General features: G+C 58.7%; 3 protein-coding genes across 3 annotated transcripts; all 3 read right to left on the bottom strand.

Annotated features, from left to right (window-relative positions):
- Nucleotides 1-1,048: 1,048 nt before the first annotated feature.
- GPR119 (G protein-coupled receptor 119) lies at nucleotides 1,049-2,089 on the bottom strand. The gene has a single exon (XM_066559775.1). The coding sequence runs from the start codon at nucleotides 2,087-2,089 to the stop codon at nucleotides 1,049-1,051; it is 1,041 nt and encodes a 346-aa protein (XP_066415872.1).
- A 2,427-nt stretch (nucleotides 2,090-4,516) lies between these two features.
- SLC25A14 (solute carrier family 25 member 14) lies at nucleotides 4,517-11,709 on the bottom strand. Its single transcript, XM_066559507.1, has 9 exons — nucleotides 11,576-11,709; nucleotides 11,338-11,485; nucleotides 10,462-10,556; nucleotides 8,625-8,710; nucleotides 7,728-7,823; nucleotides 7,207-7,331; nucleotides 5,984-6,119; nucleotides 5,537-5,617; nucleotides 4,517-4,939 (listed from the first exon to the last, which is right to left on the bottom strand). Exons 1-9 carry the CDS (start codon nucleotides 11,637-11,639, stop codon nucleotides 4,898-4,900), a joined length of 873 nt encoding a protein of 290 aa, XP_066415604.1. The 5' UTR covers nucleotides 11,640-11,709; the 3' UTR covers nucleotides 4,517-4,897.
- Nucleotides 11,710-12,066: 357 nt separating this feature from the next.
- On the bottom strand, nucleotides 12,067-14,338 carry RBMX2 (RNA binding motif protein X-linked 2). The gene is made up of 6 exons (XM_066559506.1): nucleotides 14,255-14,338; nucleotides 14,059-14,174; nucleotides 13,928-13,979; nucleotides 13,730-13,859; nucleotides 13,449-13,629; nucleotides 12,067-12,920 (listed from the first exon to the last, which is right to left on the bottom strand). The coding sequence occupies exons 1-6, from the start codon at nucleotides 14,257-14,259 to the stop codon at nucleotides 12,514-12,516; spliced, it is 891 nt and encodes a 296-aa protein (XP_066415603.1). The 5' UTR covers nucleotides 14,260-14,338; the 3' UTR covers nucleotides 12,067-12,513.
- Nucleotides 14,339-14,503: the final 165 nt, after the last annotated feature.

Here is a 14,503-nt window from a genome sequence, read left to right as displayed (position 1 = left end):
AGCCGTGTCTGCTAGTGGGGCAAGGACAGAGGTGGGAGCAGCTGCTGTTTTGTACAGAGTACCCTCATTTTCAGCGTAGTGTACTTTTTTAGCAAATAAGCCTCTTCTAAGGGAAGTTTTCTTGCCATGTGGATGAAATGAAATTATTTTATGAGAAGCAATTAAGTACAACTTTAGCCTCTGGCAGGGGCAGCCATCTGGCCACTAGGGCAGAAGGGGGGGCTCCCATGGGCAAGAGTGGGTGTGCAGGGATCCTTCCAGTCCCAAATGCTGGGCGGACACTGCAGCTCTTCTTCGTGGGAATCTCTGAGGCAGCCAATCCTCCCTCTCCTTGTTAGCCAGTTACTCATTGACTCACTTTACAGCTTGGGTAAACAGCAACAGCAGTGCCCAGGTTGTCCCCCTGCCCTGGGTTACACCACCTCCCCACACAGGCATGGTCACTGCCAAGCCTCTCTGTCCCCATGCCCAAACTCATCCCCCCATCTCTGCTCCCTGTGGGCACAGCCCAAAGCAGGAATGGCCCTGTGTAGAATTGAGAGGTGGGTTTGGGAAGGGCGGAGGAGCACCTGTGCTCCAGGAGAGCTCAGGGCAGCCTGCCCAGTCTTTGGTGCCAGGGCCAAGGGCATAGAGCCGTCCCTGTGCCCACACCTGCCTCAGGAATGGGGGGTTTGTTGCCCATGGAGCCAGTGCCCCTGACAGAGGGGGGGGCAGAGGGTGCACACCTGGCAGGGGAAGATGGGTAGCGATGGGCAAAGGGTCTTTGCCTGCAGAGCGAGTGGGAGAGCTTGGTCCAGCAGACACGGGGCTGCTCCAGCAGAGGCTCTCCAGGGAGAGAGACCTGCAACCTGGGCTGCCTGGGGCTGGGGTGAACTGGCTGTGCTGGGGGCTGTGGGCAGGCTGGAATCCGGCCATGATGGTGCCTGGAAATTAACATCCAGACTGGTCCCACCCATCTGCGATCTCCTTCACAGCTGGCAGGCCCCGAGTTTATGGTCACAATGCAGGAGGGGAGCTGGCAAGCCAGAGACAGCCACTCCTTACCAAGTCAGTCCTGGAGCTCCAGGCAGGACACGGCAGGAGGAGCCTTGGTGTCTCTGCCCGGGAAACAGCGGCCATTGCCCAGGTGGAGCAGGACCTTCCTCTTCACACCTGCAGCCAGTTGGGAGAGCTGGAGCTGCACATCCCTCTGCCAGTAGGAATAGAGCAGTGGGTTCAGGAGGGAGTTGCCCAGCCCCAGCAGCCAGAGGAAGTTCTCAATGACTTTGTAGGGGAAGCACTCAGGGCAGGCCATTTGCACGATGCTGGCGATGAAGAAGGGCAGCCAGGAGAGGGTGAAGCACCCGACGAGCACAGCCACTGTGCGCATGGCCTTCATGTCACTGGTGGCACGGGGTGGGGGACAGCCGCCACCCAGCCCCGCCTGCTCCACCTCCTGGATATGCTGCACGTGCACCGAGGCGATTTTCAGCATGTCACAGTAGAGGTAGAGGAAGAGGAAGAGTGCAGGGAAGAAGCCGAGGCAGAACATGGTGAGCATGTAGGAAGGCTGGAAGATGTTGAAGAAGGAGCATTTCCAATGGTTGGAGATCCTCTGGAAGTGCGGGATGAAGACTGGGAGGAAGCCAACGATGGCAGCAAAGAGCCACAGCCCCACCAAGCACAGCCCGACCCGCGGGCCTGTCACCAGCTGGAAATAGTGGAAAGGCTTCCGGATGGCCAGGTGCCTGTCACATGCAACCAGGATCAGGGACAGGATGGAGGCAGCACAGGAAGAGGTCACAAAAGCCATTCTCAGGATGCAAAACTTCTGGGAAGCATGAAAGGGCTGGGAAAGCTCATCCACGGCCAGGCCCATGACTGTAAAGCCAACCATGGCATCTGCCAAGGCAAGATTGAGGACGAAACAGAGCCGCTTGGAGCCACTCTTCTGGATGTGGCAGAGCAGGACAATGGCCACCAGCATGTTGGCAGCGATGATGAGCGAGGCCAGCACAGCGAGGATGGCTCCCAGGGCCCAGCTGGCCGTGGCTGCCTCACGTGAGACACACCACAGAGATGGTGCATCCCCAACATGATTCTCAGCCATCACTCACCTGGGGCCTCTCAGCAGGTGCAACTTGGCAGCAGGCACAGCCCCTCACTCTCCAGGGAGCAGCAGGAGCCTGGGGAGCAGGGGTGTCTCTGGGGGAAGCAGAGCTCTGCCAGCAGCTGCCCGCAGAAGGAACTGCTGGACTCACTGCTGTGCCTGCGGAGGTCCCTCCCCTCCAGCCACGTTTCCAGACAACCCTGGAGCAGGGGGTGAGCAGGGAGCACCTGGGCAGGAAGCTGCCACGGTGGCACACAGGGCGGTGGCTGCCCCCCCAGGCACCAGGGGCTGGAGCAGAGCAGTGCCTGCTCAGACACAGAGGCTGGGAATGGGGACAAGCACAGAGTTCCCAAAGTCTAGGACAGCTTGTGGGGCTCCTGGGGGTCACTGCCACACCCAGGACAGCTTCTTGCTGCTGGGACCAAGGGAACACTACTGACATCCTGCTGGAACAGCAGCACTGAAGGTGACCTGGTTACAATGAGGAAAAGCACTGACAAGGGACCTGTGCTCAAACAGATGGAGAAACATCTGCCAGCCTGGGACAGCAGCATTCACAGCTGGGAACCTGCAGTGCCCCTGGCAAGCACAACAGGAAGCCCAGGGTATCCTTGGAGAGGCTGGAACCAAAGAATTGTTGGAACCTGCAGGGCAAAAAACCACCACAACCCACAGAGGGGCCTCGGATCCAGGCAGACATGGACCTCTGAGAGCTGGTGTCTTCTGCCCACTCATGGATCCATGCAGAAGTAACTGGCTGCTGCCCCAAAGAGCCTCTCTCTGTCTTGGAGCTCCCCCTGCACACCCCTTCAGATCCCCAGGCACAGCAGGCTGGCTCCAGGCTCCATGACACAGGTCATATCTGAAGGGAGACCTTGTCCATCATTCACTGACCTCACTCCTGCAGGAGTTTGATGAACTTATGAACTTTGCTGTGATACTTCCAGTGAAATCTATGTAAGTGCTACTAACAGTAAAAAATAATGATTCTATGTACACACTCACTCACTTTGCTAGTCATGAGTGTATTTACCTAATAGTAACTTGTAACGAAGAAATTTATGAAAGCAAAGCCTCTGCAATCTTGTGCTACAGAATCCCACAACACCCCTTACCCCTGACGGGGGGGGGGGGGGGGCACTGACCTTCACAGGGTCTGACAGTGACGGCTCCAGCCCCTACACAAAGTGTCACAAGCCTCTTTTGCCTCACGAGCTGGAAAGATCCAAGCTGCCAGGAAATGGGCAGGACTGAGCATGTGTCTGTCAGACAGTGAGTGACTGGGGACAAGGCAGCTGGGGCGGGAGGGGCAGGGCCGGAGGGCAGGAGCTCAGCAATGGGGGCCCTCCAAAACACCCGGGCTCTGCGCTGCGGGCGGCCACGGGAAGGGTTGTGGTAGCCTTACACATCCTCTGCTTCTGTTTGCTCAGGGAGACATTCGGGGAGCCTTTGTCCTGATGTTGGACAGAGTCCAAACCCTCGGAATGAGATCAAGGACAAGGGAGAAGTGGCAGGACAGTGAAGAGCAAGTACAGGCTGGAGCCAGTGCCCCCCCCTCCTGCTTTACTAATTAAAAGCCATTTTTAGCTTTCATGTATCAGGAGGACGTGTATTTCTACCTTAAACACCTGGGGAGGGCTGACTGGTTCCCATGGAGCCTTCCATGTTGGAGTTCCACCCCCAGCCCTTCCTGTGTGTGCAGGAGCAGGTTCCCACACAGTGCCTGGCACAGCCGGCTGAGCTGGGCCCTGCACGAAGAGCCCTGCTCAAGGCAGGATTTCAGCCCAAGCACTCAGTGGAGTCACCTTCCCTTCCCCTGCAGCTTCTACAGGCAGCTCTGACTTTGTAACACCAATTCCCTCCCATTTTTCCCAGCGGGATTTGGCTGAGCATTCCTTGTATGACTTCCACACACACTCAGCTCACAGCAGGCTCAGCCAGGACATGCTGCTGTGTCACCAGGGACCTTCATCCAAACCAAAGCCACCCCACAAAGAGGAAAAGGAGCAGGAACATAAAAAAAACATTTGCTTCCATAGTCATAAACATGAAAAAATAACCAAAAATCAGAAGAGGATGACCAAAATATTCTCCTCAGCACCAGAACCACTATTTTCAAGTGCTGAGCTCACCTTTAAAGCACAGTACCTGTCTGTACAAATGATTTAAGCAAAAATAGTGTAATAATAAGCAGGAATTTAAGAGACTGTAGTTTGGCAAAATTGAGCTGAGAGGGCAACAGGGTCATTTTCTGATACTAATAAACTTGGGTTTAGAAACATCTCTACTGAAATTAATCCTACAGACTGTTTTTACATAAATACATGGAGAATGAAGGGGTCTATAGCATGGTGAAAACCACACTTCTGTGCTCTACAAGGGCAGACACCCCTGCAAGTGAATGAGCACAGACCCAAACTCAAGCCATCCAGTCAATAAATAATTTAATGAAGTTACAAGTTCTGCAAGAAACATGATGACAATGGCACCTTCACAGGCCCTGCCCCACGGGCACGGGAGGAGACCCACACCTGCCAGCCACGAGCCACAGTGCCCCAAAGGCCACTGGAACACACAGATCTTCACAGAAGATATTCCTGCAGGCCCAGGCACACAACACCTCCGGGTGGGAAACACGTGGCTCCCACCTGTGCCAGGCAGCTCATGCTCCAGGGACCATGCATGTGGGGAGAGCCCAGCCCACAGGGACCAAACACCACGACATGGGGACAGTGGGATGAAGAGGAAGGCGGCAGCACAGCTCTGCTGCCAGCCCTGAGGATGACTCTGGAGAGATGAAGGCAGCTCTCAGAAGGGGAGGCGCTTCAACTGCTCGTATGTGATAAAAAACTGAAGGGAGTGTCAAGGAATTGGGACAGATGTGAGGCAGCTGCCTGGCAGGGTGGGTAGAGCATTCAGCTGGGCTGGACACCCATCCAGGGAGCTCCTTAAACCCACCCATGGAGCTCCCTGCCCAGGCAGCACAACCTGACCTGCCCAGGCAGAACAGAGCTGGGGCACAGGCACTGCCAAGAGTGGGGAGAATGGACCCAGAGCAAACCCAGCCTTGCCAAGACCACTGGGAGAGGGAAGTGGCTCCAAGCCCAGACTGAGAGCTCTTTACAGTGAACTCCCCACCCAGTTTCAGCAGGCAGAATGCTCTGGCTCAGCACACAGCAGCGCTGGTCCTGCACGGAGTCAGCACCTGCCTCAGCAGCAGAATGTTCCCCACGATTCCCTACAAAACAGGAGCTCATCCAGGAACCTCCTGCAGCCCAGGCCATGCAAGGTCTCAGCCAAGCCCTCAGAGGCTCTACAGGGACCATCGGCAGTGCTCATTAGGGTCCCCAGTGCACCCCATTGGGGTGTCAGCTCTGCCCTGCCCTTCCCAGCGGGGTTCTCCCCTTGTCCCACCCCACCACCTCCCAGCAGCACAGGGAAGGATACGATGATGTTCCAGGGACCCAGACGAAGCCAGTTGGGCCAGAAGCCTTTGTAGAGTGCAAAGAAGCCCTCACTCTTCCATGTCTGGGAGGAGAGAAAAATCGATGAGGAAACACACCAGGCCCATGCCCTGCCCACCTCCCTCCCCAGTGCCACGTGTGCCCCACTGGCCCTGCCCAGCTGCTGCAGGGAGCACAGGCCCCTGTGCAAGTGTGTGAAGCAGTCTCTGAACAGTCTCTGAACCCAGCTAACTGCCTCATGGCCTGAATTTTGTTCCAGGAGGCTGGGAGGATGCTCAGGCTGACAGTAGCCTCAGGGAAGTGACTCAGGGCCCTCTCCCACCTCACTGATGACAAACTGTGTCACTGCAGGATCTCACTGCTCCCATCAGAGCGGTGCTGAGACCTGGCCAGCCTCCCAGGACAGGGATGTGCCCACCTGTCCCCTCACCTTGACAAGGCCATCCAGGGTGCCCTTGTAGAGCTCGGTGCTGCCCACGATGGCGCGCTGGTTCATCATCCGCGTCCGCACCACGTCCACGGGGTTGGAGGCGATGGCTCCCGCCAGCCCGCACGTGAAGCTGGAACTGCACACACCAAATCAGGGCAGGAACAGCCCTGGACACAGCCACTCCCACTCACACAGACACAAAATACCTCCCACTGGACATTAGCAAAGGCATTTAGCAGTGGACATGAGGTGCACTACTTGCTCCTACCTTGGAAAGGGGCAGTGGCAGGGCTGCCACAGGACCCTGTGGAGCTCAGGGGAAGGAAATGCTCAGCTAAGCCAGACCCTCACCTGAGCCCACAGGTGGTTCCACAGGGCACTGGCAGCCCTGCAAGGGTCCCAGGTGCTGCCCAGGTGACACAGACCTGAAGGCACCCCCTGGGAGTGCACATCCTTCCCACCAGAACAAACATTTCTTTGGGAAGGAGAGAGGAAGAGCAACGACACCAGAAAGGACCACAGAACTGCCAGTCTCCCCTTCCACAGAGGGCCTAGTGCTCCTCACCCTCACCCCAGCTGGCAAAGACAATGGAAGCACTGCAGCATCTGCAACATGGAGGTGAAAAAGGATTCCAGTGTTCTGTGCCAGCCCTGCCCAGAGCAGCTGACAGCAGCACTGACTGCTCTGGGTCCTGCCAACTTTGTGCTTGCTCCTCTCTCAAGGCTCTTCCAGCAGGGGCTGCAAGATCACAGGGTCTGGACAAGTGAGGACTAGGGACTGGAGCAGCTTCTGAGGGACTGTTACAGGTAGCTACACACATGGATCTCCTGCCTGGCTCATACCAGGGCACAGATGTGGGGCAACATTTCTGTCATTAGCCAGCAGAAACCAAGCTGGCATTTCATGTCATCAAAGGATTTCTGCCAGGTCCTTCCCCAAGGAGGTCTCTGGGATGTGGGGATGGATTAGTGGTGGCCTTAGCAGTGCTGGGGAAACGATTGGACTCAATGGTCTTGGAGGTCTTATCCAATCTTAATGATTTCATACCTGCTGCTAACTCTGAGCTGTTCCAGCTGACAGAGCAGATCCTTTAGAAGCACTAAGCCTGCTCCAGATCCTCTGGAAGCACTAACCCTGCTCCCTGCAGATCCAGACCACTCGCTCCATGAATGGTCTCCCCCCATCCCTCACACAGCCCCCCAAGCCTGCAGCAGGTACTCACACAAAGTGGGCAAAGATGGTGTCCCCCATGAGGCCTGACAGGATCAGATGCTTCTTGGTGATGTCGTAGACTGGCAGCTCCACCCCCACCACGATGGCCGCTCGCTGGGCCGTGGGGACAACACCCTGTGCAGCACAGACACTGTCACCAACTACAGCCACATCCCCCAGCTCCTTCTCCTGACAGCCTTCCCTGTACCTCCCCTGCAAGTACACCACCTGCTTCCCAGCTTTGCTTCCAAGCCAAGGAGGATAACTCCACCCTGGCAGCGTTATTCCAGCTGGATTAACTCCACACTGCTTCCCTGCTCCCAGCACCAGCCCATGGGAACTAGGCTGTCACCCCCTCACCTTCTGCACAATTTCAACACCAGAAAAGATTCTGTCCCACATGAGCAGCAGTTTAAGGGGCCGGGAGGGGCTCCAGGTGTTCCTTGCTACAGAACAGCAGGAGAGCACCTGCTTCCCTAAGATTTTTCTTAGTTCTGCTCCTGCTGGGGGATTCTAGGAGTTGGTGCTCACTCTCCAGAGGCCTCGGGTGCCTTCCTGCTGGTAGATGTCAATGAAGCTGCCAATCATCCCGCCCTGGAACAAGCTGCCCTGAGCCTGCATTCGGATCTGAAAGAAAGGGAAGAGTCAGCAGGCAGACGTCTACACCTGTCCTGACACCAGCACTTGGCCACAGGGCAAGGACACCAGGGACAGCAGCTCCATGGAACTCCTGGGAGAAGGAAGAGAGCAGCTCAGAGCACACACTGTTCTCCACGTTCCTCTCCCTGCAAACCACACCGACAAGGATGGCAGCAGGCAGGGGCAGGGTGGGGGCACAGGAACATGAGGAACAAGGCCTTCCCCCTGAAAGCAGTCCCAGAAGGGGGATCTATAGGGATAAGAGTGGAGAAGTTCTCCAGGCTCTCTCTGCCCAGAGAAGGGCTACCCTGAGCCCAGGGCACCAGGCAGTCCCCACTGGGCTCTGCTCACTCCATGTAACAGGCAGGCCCTTGGGGCAGTGCCAGCACCATGATCCAGGGGACAGGAGCAGCTGGCTCACCTGGCCCAGGTCAGATAACACAGCTCCCACCCCTCACCAGTACAAATGTCATATTGCCCAGAGAAGCTGTGGCTGCTCCATCCCTGGAAGTGTTCCAGGCCAAGTTGGACAGGGTTTGGAGCAACCTGCTCTAGTGTGAGGTGTCCCTGCCCGTGGCAGGAGGTGGAAGAAGATTTTTCATGTCCATCCCAACCCAAACAGTTCCAGGATTCCGTGATCTTTAAGATCTGTGTTTTTAAACATCTATTAATGACCCTGGGCTTTGGTCCCCATTCATTAAAAAAACCCAAACAAGCAGAACTGGTGGCTCAGGGAGCACTGAGCTGCTCCTCCCACGGGTCACACAGCCAGCCAGAAGCAGCCCTTACCTTCAGCACATCTGTGGGATTGGCCAGTGCAGAAGAGATGACCCCCGAGACCACCCCACAGATCACATTGATGAGCAATGTTTCATCTGCAACCAAGGAAAGAAGGTCAGACCTTCACAGGAGGGGGCACAGTAGTCTGGGTAGAGCAGCTCAGTTCTCAAATCAGACAGTGAAGCTGCAGGAGCAGGGCCTGGGCAGGTGCCACAGCCCATGACAGGTCTGTCCCCACACCTGTCAGGGACAGAAGGTGGCAGCTGAAACACTCAGCAATGCACTCTCAGAGGGTCTGACTGATGAGAAGGAAAATCCTTGGACATGTGAAAATTGTGAACAATTATTTGAGATTTCTCATTGCAGGGATGAGCCAGGACAGAGGCAGACAGAGAGGGACAACCCAGTGTTTCCCCAGGCCCCCTGGATTTGCCTACACGCAGTCACTTGGAGCCAGCTGAGAATCAAGAGCAGGCAGGGAGTTAGATGTGATTAGTGCCAGGGAATAACCCCAGATTCCAGGCCCAGTGTTAGGATGATGGTTACATTGGGAAAACACACAGGCCTTTGCTGGTACTGACCACGACACTTCCCAGAGGACACCAGGCCACTGGCTGCCCCAGGCCTGTAGGGAGACAAACATTCAGGCACGGAGCTCACAGCTGAAAAGGCTGGAACAGCAAGGGGGAGTGTGGGGACTGTGTACACAGCCAGAACCAGGCAGGGAGAGGCCTTACTAAAGCAGGACAGCAGCCCTAAAAGGACCTCTAGAGTCACAGAATCTCCTGAGATGGAAAGGTTCCACAAGGATCATCCAGTCCAACTCCTGACCTGGCACAGACACCTCAACAATCCCACCCTGTGCCCGGGAGTGCTGTCCAAATGCTCCTGGAGCTCTCAAAACCTTGGGGCAGTGCCCCAGCACTCTCTTGGGAAAAAACCTTCTCCTGATACCAACCTAAAGCTCCCCTGAGACAGCTTGGTATCGTTAGTGTGCTGTATTTCCCCCGCCCATCCCACTTTCCCAGGCTGGAACGGTGTTACACCATTCCCTCATATCACAGCAGGGATGGAAATCTCACCTGCAGATCTCGGTGCTCCCTCAGGGAACATCCACCAGACTCTTGCTGCTCCACTCCCCAGGCAGGAGCTGCAGAGGGCACAGGTCAAGGGCACTGGTGGAACCTCACCTTTACAGTCAGGGCCAAAGCCAGAGAGCTGGACTGCACAATTCCTATCCAGAATGTGCCTGGCTGTGCCCCGGGAGGCTCAGGCTGGACATCAGGAGGAATCTCTTCATGGAAAGGGTGGTCAGGCATTGGCAGGGGCTGCCCAGGGAGGTCTAAAGTGGAGGTATGGACACCTCTGGAGGTGTCCAAGGAAGGACTGGATGTGGCACTCAGCACTCTTGGCTAGGGACAAGGTGGGGATCAGACACAGGCTGGATGTCTTTTCCAACCTAAAGGATTCTGTGTTTCTCCTATGATTCCATGAAAGGAAGGAACCTGGCTGGAAGGAGATGTTTGGGTAGGAGCCACAGGCAGTGCAGAGCACAGTGAGGTTCCCATCAGGATTGAATCCAATCCTTGCTCTCACTGACAAACAAAACCACAGCACCCAGTAATGGAGCTCCATTCCTGTGGGAATCTTGGGATGGAAAGGACAGAGCAAGGAATGAGCAAAACACACAGCCCAGAGTGTGAGGCAGGGGAGCTGGGAGGTGCCCAGAGTGTGAGGCAGGGGAGCTGGGAGGTGCCCAGAGTGCGAGGCAGGGGAGCTGGGAGGTGCCCAGAGTGCGAGGCAGGGGAGCTGGGAGGTGCTCGTGTTGCCCTTCCCCAATACCAACCTTCCATGCGATCCACGAAGAGCCGCTTCAGGCTCTGGTAGATGCCAATCTTGATGGTGCCATAGGATGCCTGTCTCAGCAGTGCCGGGGCGATCCTGAGGGGGAACGGACCCTGAGAATCCCTGCAGGCCAGCTCGGGCCACTCCCCACCCGCCCTCAAACTGCTGGGGCCAAGCACAACCCCGCTGGGACTCCGAAGAATGCAGCTCTGCCCGGGTTATCCGGGATTGCCCCACGCACCCCAGTGCCAGGGGATGGCACCCACGCGGCCCTAGCCTTGCTCCCCGCCTCAGGAACACCGGGGGACTCCGCTCAGGGAGACAAGGCAGGGAGGGATCCAGGGGGTCACAGCAGCGTACAGGAAATGGGGGACCGGGATGGGCAGGGAGCAAGGGAGCAGAGGGATGCCGTGACAGAAGGTGGAAGAGGGGACCCGGGCTGGGGAGGGGGTGCCGGGAAAGAGGCAGGACAGGACAGGGCCAGGGCGGGCAGAGGGGAATAACCCGGGATGGGTGGGGGAGACTCGGGGAAGGCAGGGGGAGATGCCGGGGGGTGGGAGAGGTCCCGGGGTGGGCGGAGGGAGATGCCGGGACGGAGGGGGAACCTGGGACGGGCTGGTGGGGGTGAACATGACAGACGGGGTGATGCTGCGGCCGAAGAGGGAGGCCAGCACAGGCGGTGGGGGCTCCTGAGCCAGAGGAGAAGGACCCGAGGCAGGCGCCGGGGACGCCCGGGTGGGTGCAAGGAGGCGCCGGGCCGGGTGGAGAACCCGTGGCAGATGGGTGGGTGTCCCGGTACGGATGGATGGGGCCCCGGGGGAAGCGGCACCCGCTGCCGATGGGCCCCGGCCCCGAGGGGCCCGGCCCCGGTGCTCACCCCGAGTACAGGGCCCGTCCGCCCTCCTCGCGGCAGATGCGGAAGAGCGCGTGGAACATGCCCCGGTACCGCACCTCGCGGAACCGCGCGTCGGTGCTCTGACCCTGCACCTGCAGCCGCGTCTTGGTGAGGTCCACGGGGAACGTGCCTGCGGGGATAGCGGGGACACCGGCCTCAGCGCCCGCCCGTACGTTGCCGGTCCCGCCCGTCCCGGTCCCGCCCCGCCCCTGCGCCTCACCGAACTCGGCCACGATGGAGGCGAGCCCGCCATACACGAAGGGTTTCCAGTTGAGCGCGGACATCGCATGGCGGGCGGACACCGCCGCACGCGCCGCCGCCACTGGGCCGGGACCGGAACCGGAACCGCGACCGGAACCGGGCTCTGCACCGCCGCGCCGCGCCTGCCCCCTGCCGGCACCGCGCCGGGACGGTGGGAGCCGCAGGGGCTTCCCGCACTCCAACCCCGCCGCAGCCCCCGCGGCTGCCTCGGAGCGGGCCCGGCTGCCCCGGGGAGGAAATTCCCCCTTGCGCCCAGAAGCGGCACGGACCCGGACTGGAGGGATCACTCGTTATAGGAACCAAGTCCAGTTAAAGCCCCTCCCTTCTCCGCCCTGCGAATCCCACACTCCGTCGCTCCCGGTTTTCCAGCCAAATAAGCCTAAAATCAGCGTAAGAAAAACAAATGACACCTCCTCCCTGACCCACAGACAGGAACAGTGCTCCTGGGACCAGCTTCTCCCTATCAGGAACTTTTATTAAGAAACCTTTAAACAAATCCATAATAAATCACCCCAACCACAGCGGTGCAGCCCTATGGATTCATCACGGAATCCAGAAGATGCTGGGTGGGCACAGGGCCCAAACTTGGCCCACGAGGCCAGATGGAACACCCGGCAGCCTGTGCCCCCAGTGCAAGAGGGGGACACCGCCCCAAGTAATTTAGGGAAGGGGAGCATCCTGCTGCTCCCAGCCTTTACTGCTTGACACCCTCCCCAGTCGAAGAACAGGGCCCTGTCCCAGCCAGCAGCACAGGCAGCGTGGAGAGCCCTGGGCCAGGGTGGAAGGAGAGGCAAGGGGGAAGCTCCCAGGTGAAAGGTCCAGCCATGGCATCCCAGGAGGTTGGAGCAGGCTTGGGCAGGCTCAGAGCCTCCCTCACCCCAAATGCTCACCCAGAGCTCAGCAGCGACCGGAGTCTCTGCCAGAGCCCCGCTCCCTGTGCCTGGAATGGGGCTCCCGAGATCTGCCTCCCCTGGGGGACGCGTCCTGCCGGCTGCTGTGCCCGTCGCCCCTCCTGCCAGCCTCCTCCCTCTTCTCCCGCTCCTCCCAGGAGCCGCTCTGGCCCCTCTGCTCGCGGTAGTTCTTGTCCCCCCTGCTGTCCGAGTGCCGCTGGTGCCGCCGCTGCTCCTCATCCCGCTGCGTCCTGCTCCCGGCGTTCCTGCCGGCACTCCCGCCAGCATAGCGCTCGTACCCCGGGTCCTCCTTCTCCTTCTTGATCTTGATCCTGGGATGGGGCTCCTCCATGCTCACCCGCTTCCCAGCTTGTGGGCTCGACTTTGACCGTTCTGCTCTGCTCCGCTGCTTCTCTGGAATTAGGGTTCACATTTCGGGATGGACCAAACTCCAGGAGCAGCTTGCTCCCCATGGCTCCCCTGGCACCATCCCAGCTCAGCTTCAGTTACAAGTTCTCCCCCTCCACCCAATTTCCCAGGGAAGATCCCAGTTCACTTCCAATCACAACTTTTTCTCCTCCAGCTGCAGCCACCCCACTTCTCTCTTTAACACTCACATCTTGTTCTTCCCAACAACTCTGGGCATTTCCACACCACTTGGAATGCTGAGAATTTCCAACTTCCCTTTCATTCCCCTTCCTCAGTAATAATGTGATCCACTTTGTGGAAATTACCTCTCCAGGCCTGAGGACTCTTCCCTCGTGGCTCTCCTTCTCCCTCATTTTTGAGCATCTCCTCAGCACTCTGTAGCAACATCTTATTCCCACTCTCATTTTGTGCCCATTTTTGTTTCTCCAACCTTCTCTCCACATAGACTCCAGCCCCCAAACCCTACCATGGGCACGCCCACCCGGGATCCAGCCTGCCAGGAACACTCCTTACCTTTCTGCTTTTTCACGAGCACATCCTCATCCTCAGACGGGGAGTCGGACGAGGTGTGGGGTGGTGTTTTGACCCCGCAGCCCTTGGCATGGAGGGCTCTAGTCACGTCATCCCAGTCCTCAGACTCCTTGGGGGGCCGGTAGTTGGCCACGTGGTCCACGCGGATGGTCCGTCCCTTGATCTGCGGGGCCGGGCTGTCACCGCCGGCTCCCGGCCCCCAGGACCGCTGCCGACGGGAGGGAGCACTCGGGGAGCCACGGCAGAGCCTGAGCTCCACTCACCTTAATCCCATTGAAGTTATCCACAGCCAGGATGGTGCTTCTCTGGTCCTCATAGCACAGGAAGCAGAAACCCTTGGACTTCCCGGTCTTCTTGTCCCGCACGAGGTTGATGTTGACGACCTCGCCGTACCTGTGACACACACACCGTCAGCACCGCGGCAGCGCCCGCGGCGCCGGGGCCGGGGCTGCGGCACTTACTGCGAGAACACGCAGATGACATCACCCTCGGTCAGCGCGTAGTGCAGCCCGCCTGCGGGGAGAGGGAAGGGAAGGAACGGGTCAACAGCACCGGCACCAGCACCGGCCCCCACCCCTAGCCCGGTCCGTACCCACAAAGATCCAAGCGCTGTCCTTGTACTCCGCGTGCCACGACACCGCCTCCTGCACTCCCAGCTCCGCCTCCCGCGCGTTCAGCTCATTGATCAGCTTCACCTTCGTCAGGGGGCTGCGGGCGAGGCACCATCAGCCCCGGCAACGGCGGGACAGGGCCGAACCCGGCCTGCGCCCCCACACCCCCACACCTACTTCATGGCGGCGGCAACGCGCACTGCGCCTGCGCGCGGCACTGCCCCGCCCCGAGCCGAGGCGAATGTAGCCGATAGCAGCCGAGTCGACCGATTCTAGCCGAATGGGACCGAGTCGAGCCGATTGTAATCGAATCAGGGCAATAATTACCGAGATAGCCCGAGCACGGCCGAACAGGACCGACTGCAGCCGAATCGGGCCGACTGCAGCCGAACGCTGCACGCCGAACCGGACCGATTGTAGCCGAGC

The sequence above is a fragment of the Molothrus aeneus genome, chromosome 14, assembly GCF_037042795.1.
Source record: "Molothrus aeneus isolate 106 chromosome 14, BPBGC_Maene_1.0, whole genome shotgun sequence".
NCBI lineage: Eukaryota > Metazoa > Chordata > Aves > Passeriformes > Icteridae > Molothrus > Molothrus aeneus.
Note: the sequence above shows the minus strand (reverse complement) of the source record. Positions and strands in the feature narration are given on the sequence as shown.

Coding starts and splice junctions, on each gene's coding strand:
- RBMX2 (XM_066559506.1), bottom strand. Junction 13,860..13,927: donor GTCATCTGCGTGTTCTCGCA/GTAAGTGCCGCA, acceptor TGTGTGTCACAG/GTACGGCGAGGTCGTCAACA. Junction 12,921..13,448: donor GCTCGTGAAAAAGCAGAAAG/GTAAGGAGTGTT, acceptor CCCTAATTCCAG/AGAAGCAGCGGAGCAGAGCA.
- GPR119 (XM_066559775.1), bottom strand. CDS start 2,089: ATGGCTGAGAATCATGTTGGGGATGCACCATCTCTGTGGTGTGTCTCA.
- SLC25A14 (XM_066559507.1), bottom strand. CDS start 11,639: ATGTCCGCGCTCAACTGGAAACCCTTCGTGTATGGCGGGCTCGCCTCC. Junction 8,711..10,461: donor CTTCGTGGATCGCATGGAAG/GTTGGTATTGGG, acceptor CCTTGGTTGCAG/ATGAAACATTGCTCATCAAT. Junction 7,824..8,624: donor ATCCCACAGATGTGCTGAAG/GTAAGGGCTGCT, acceptor CCTTTCTTTCAG/ATCCGAATGCAGGCTCAGGG.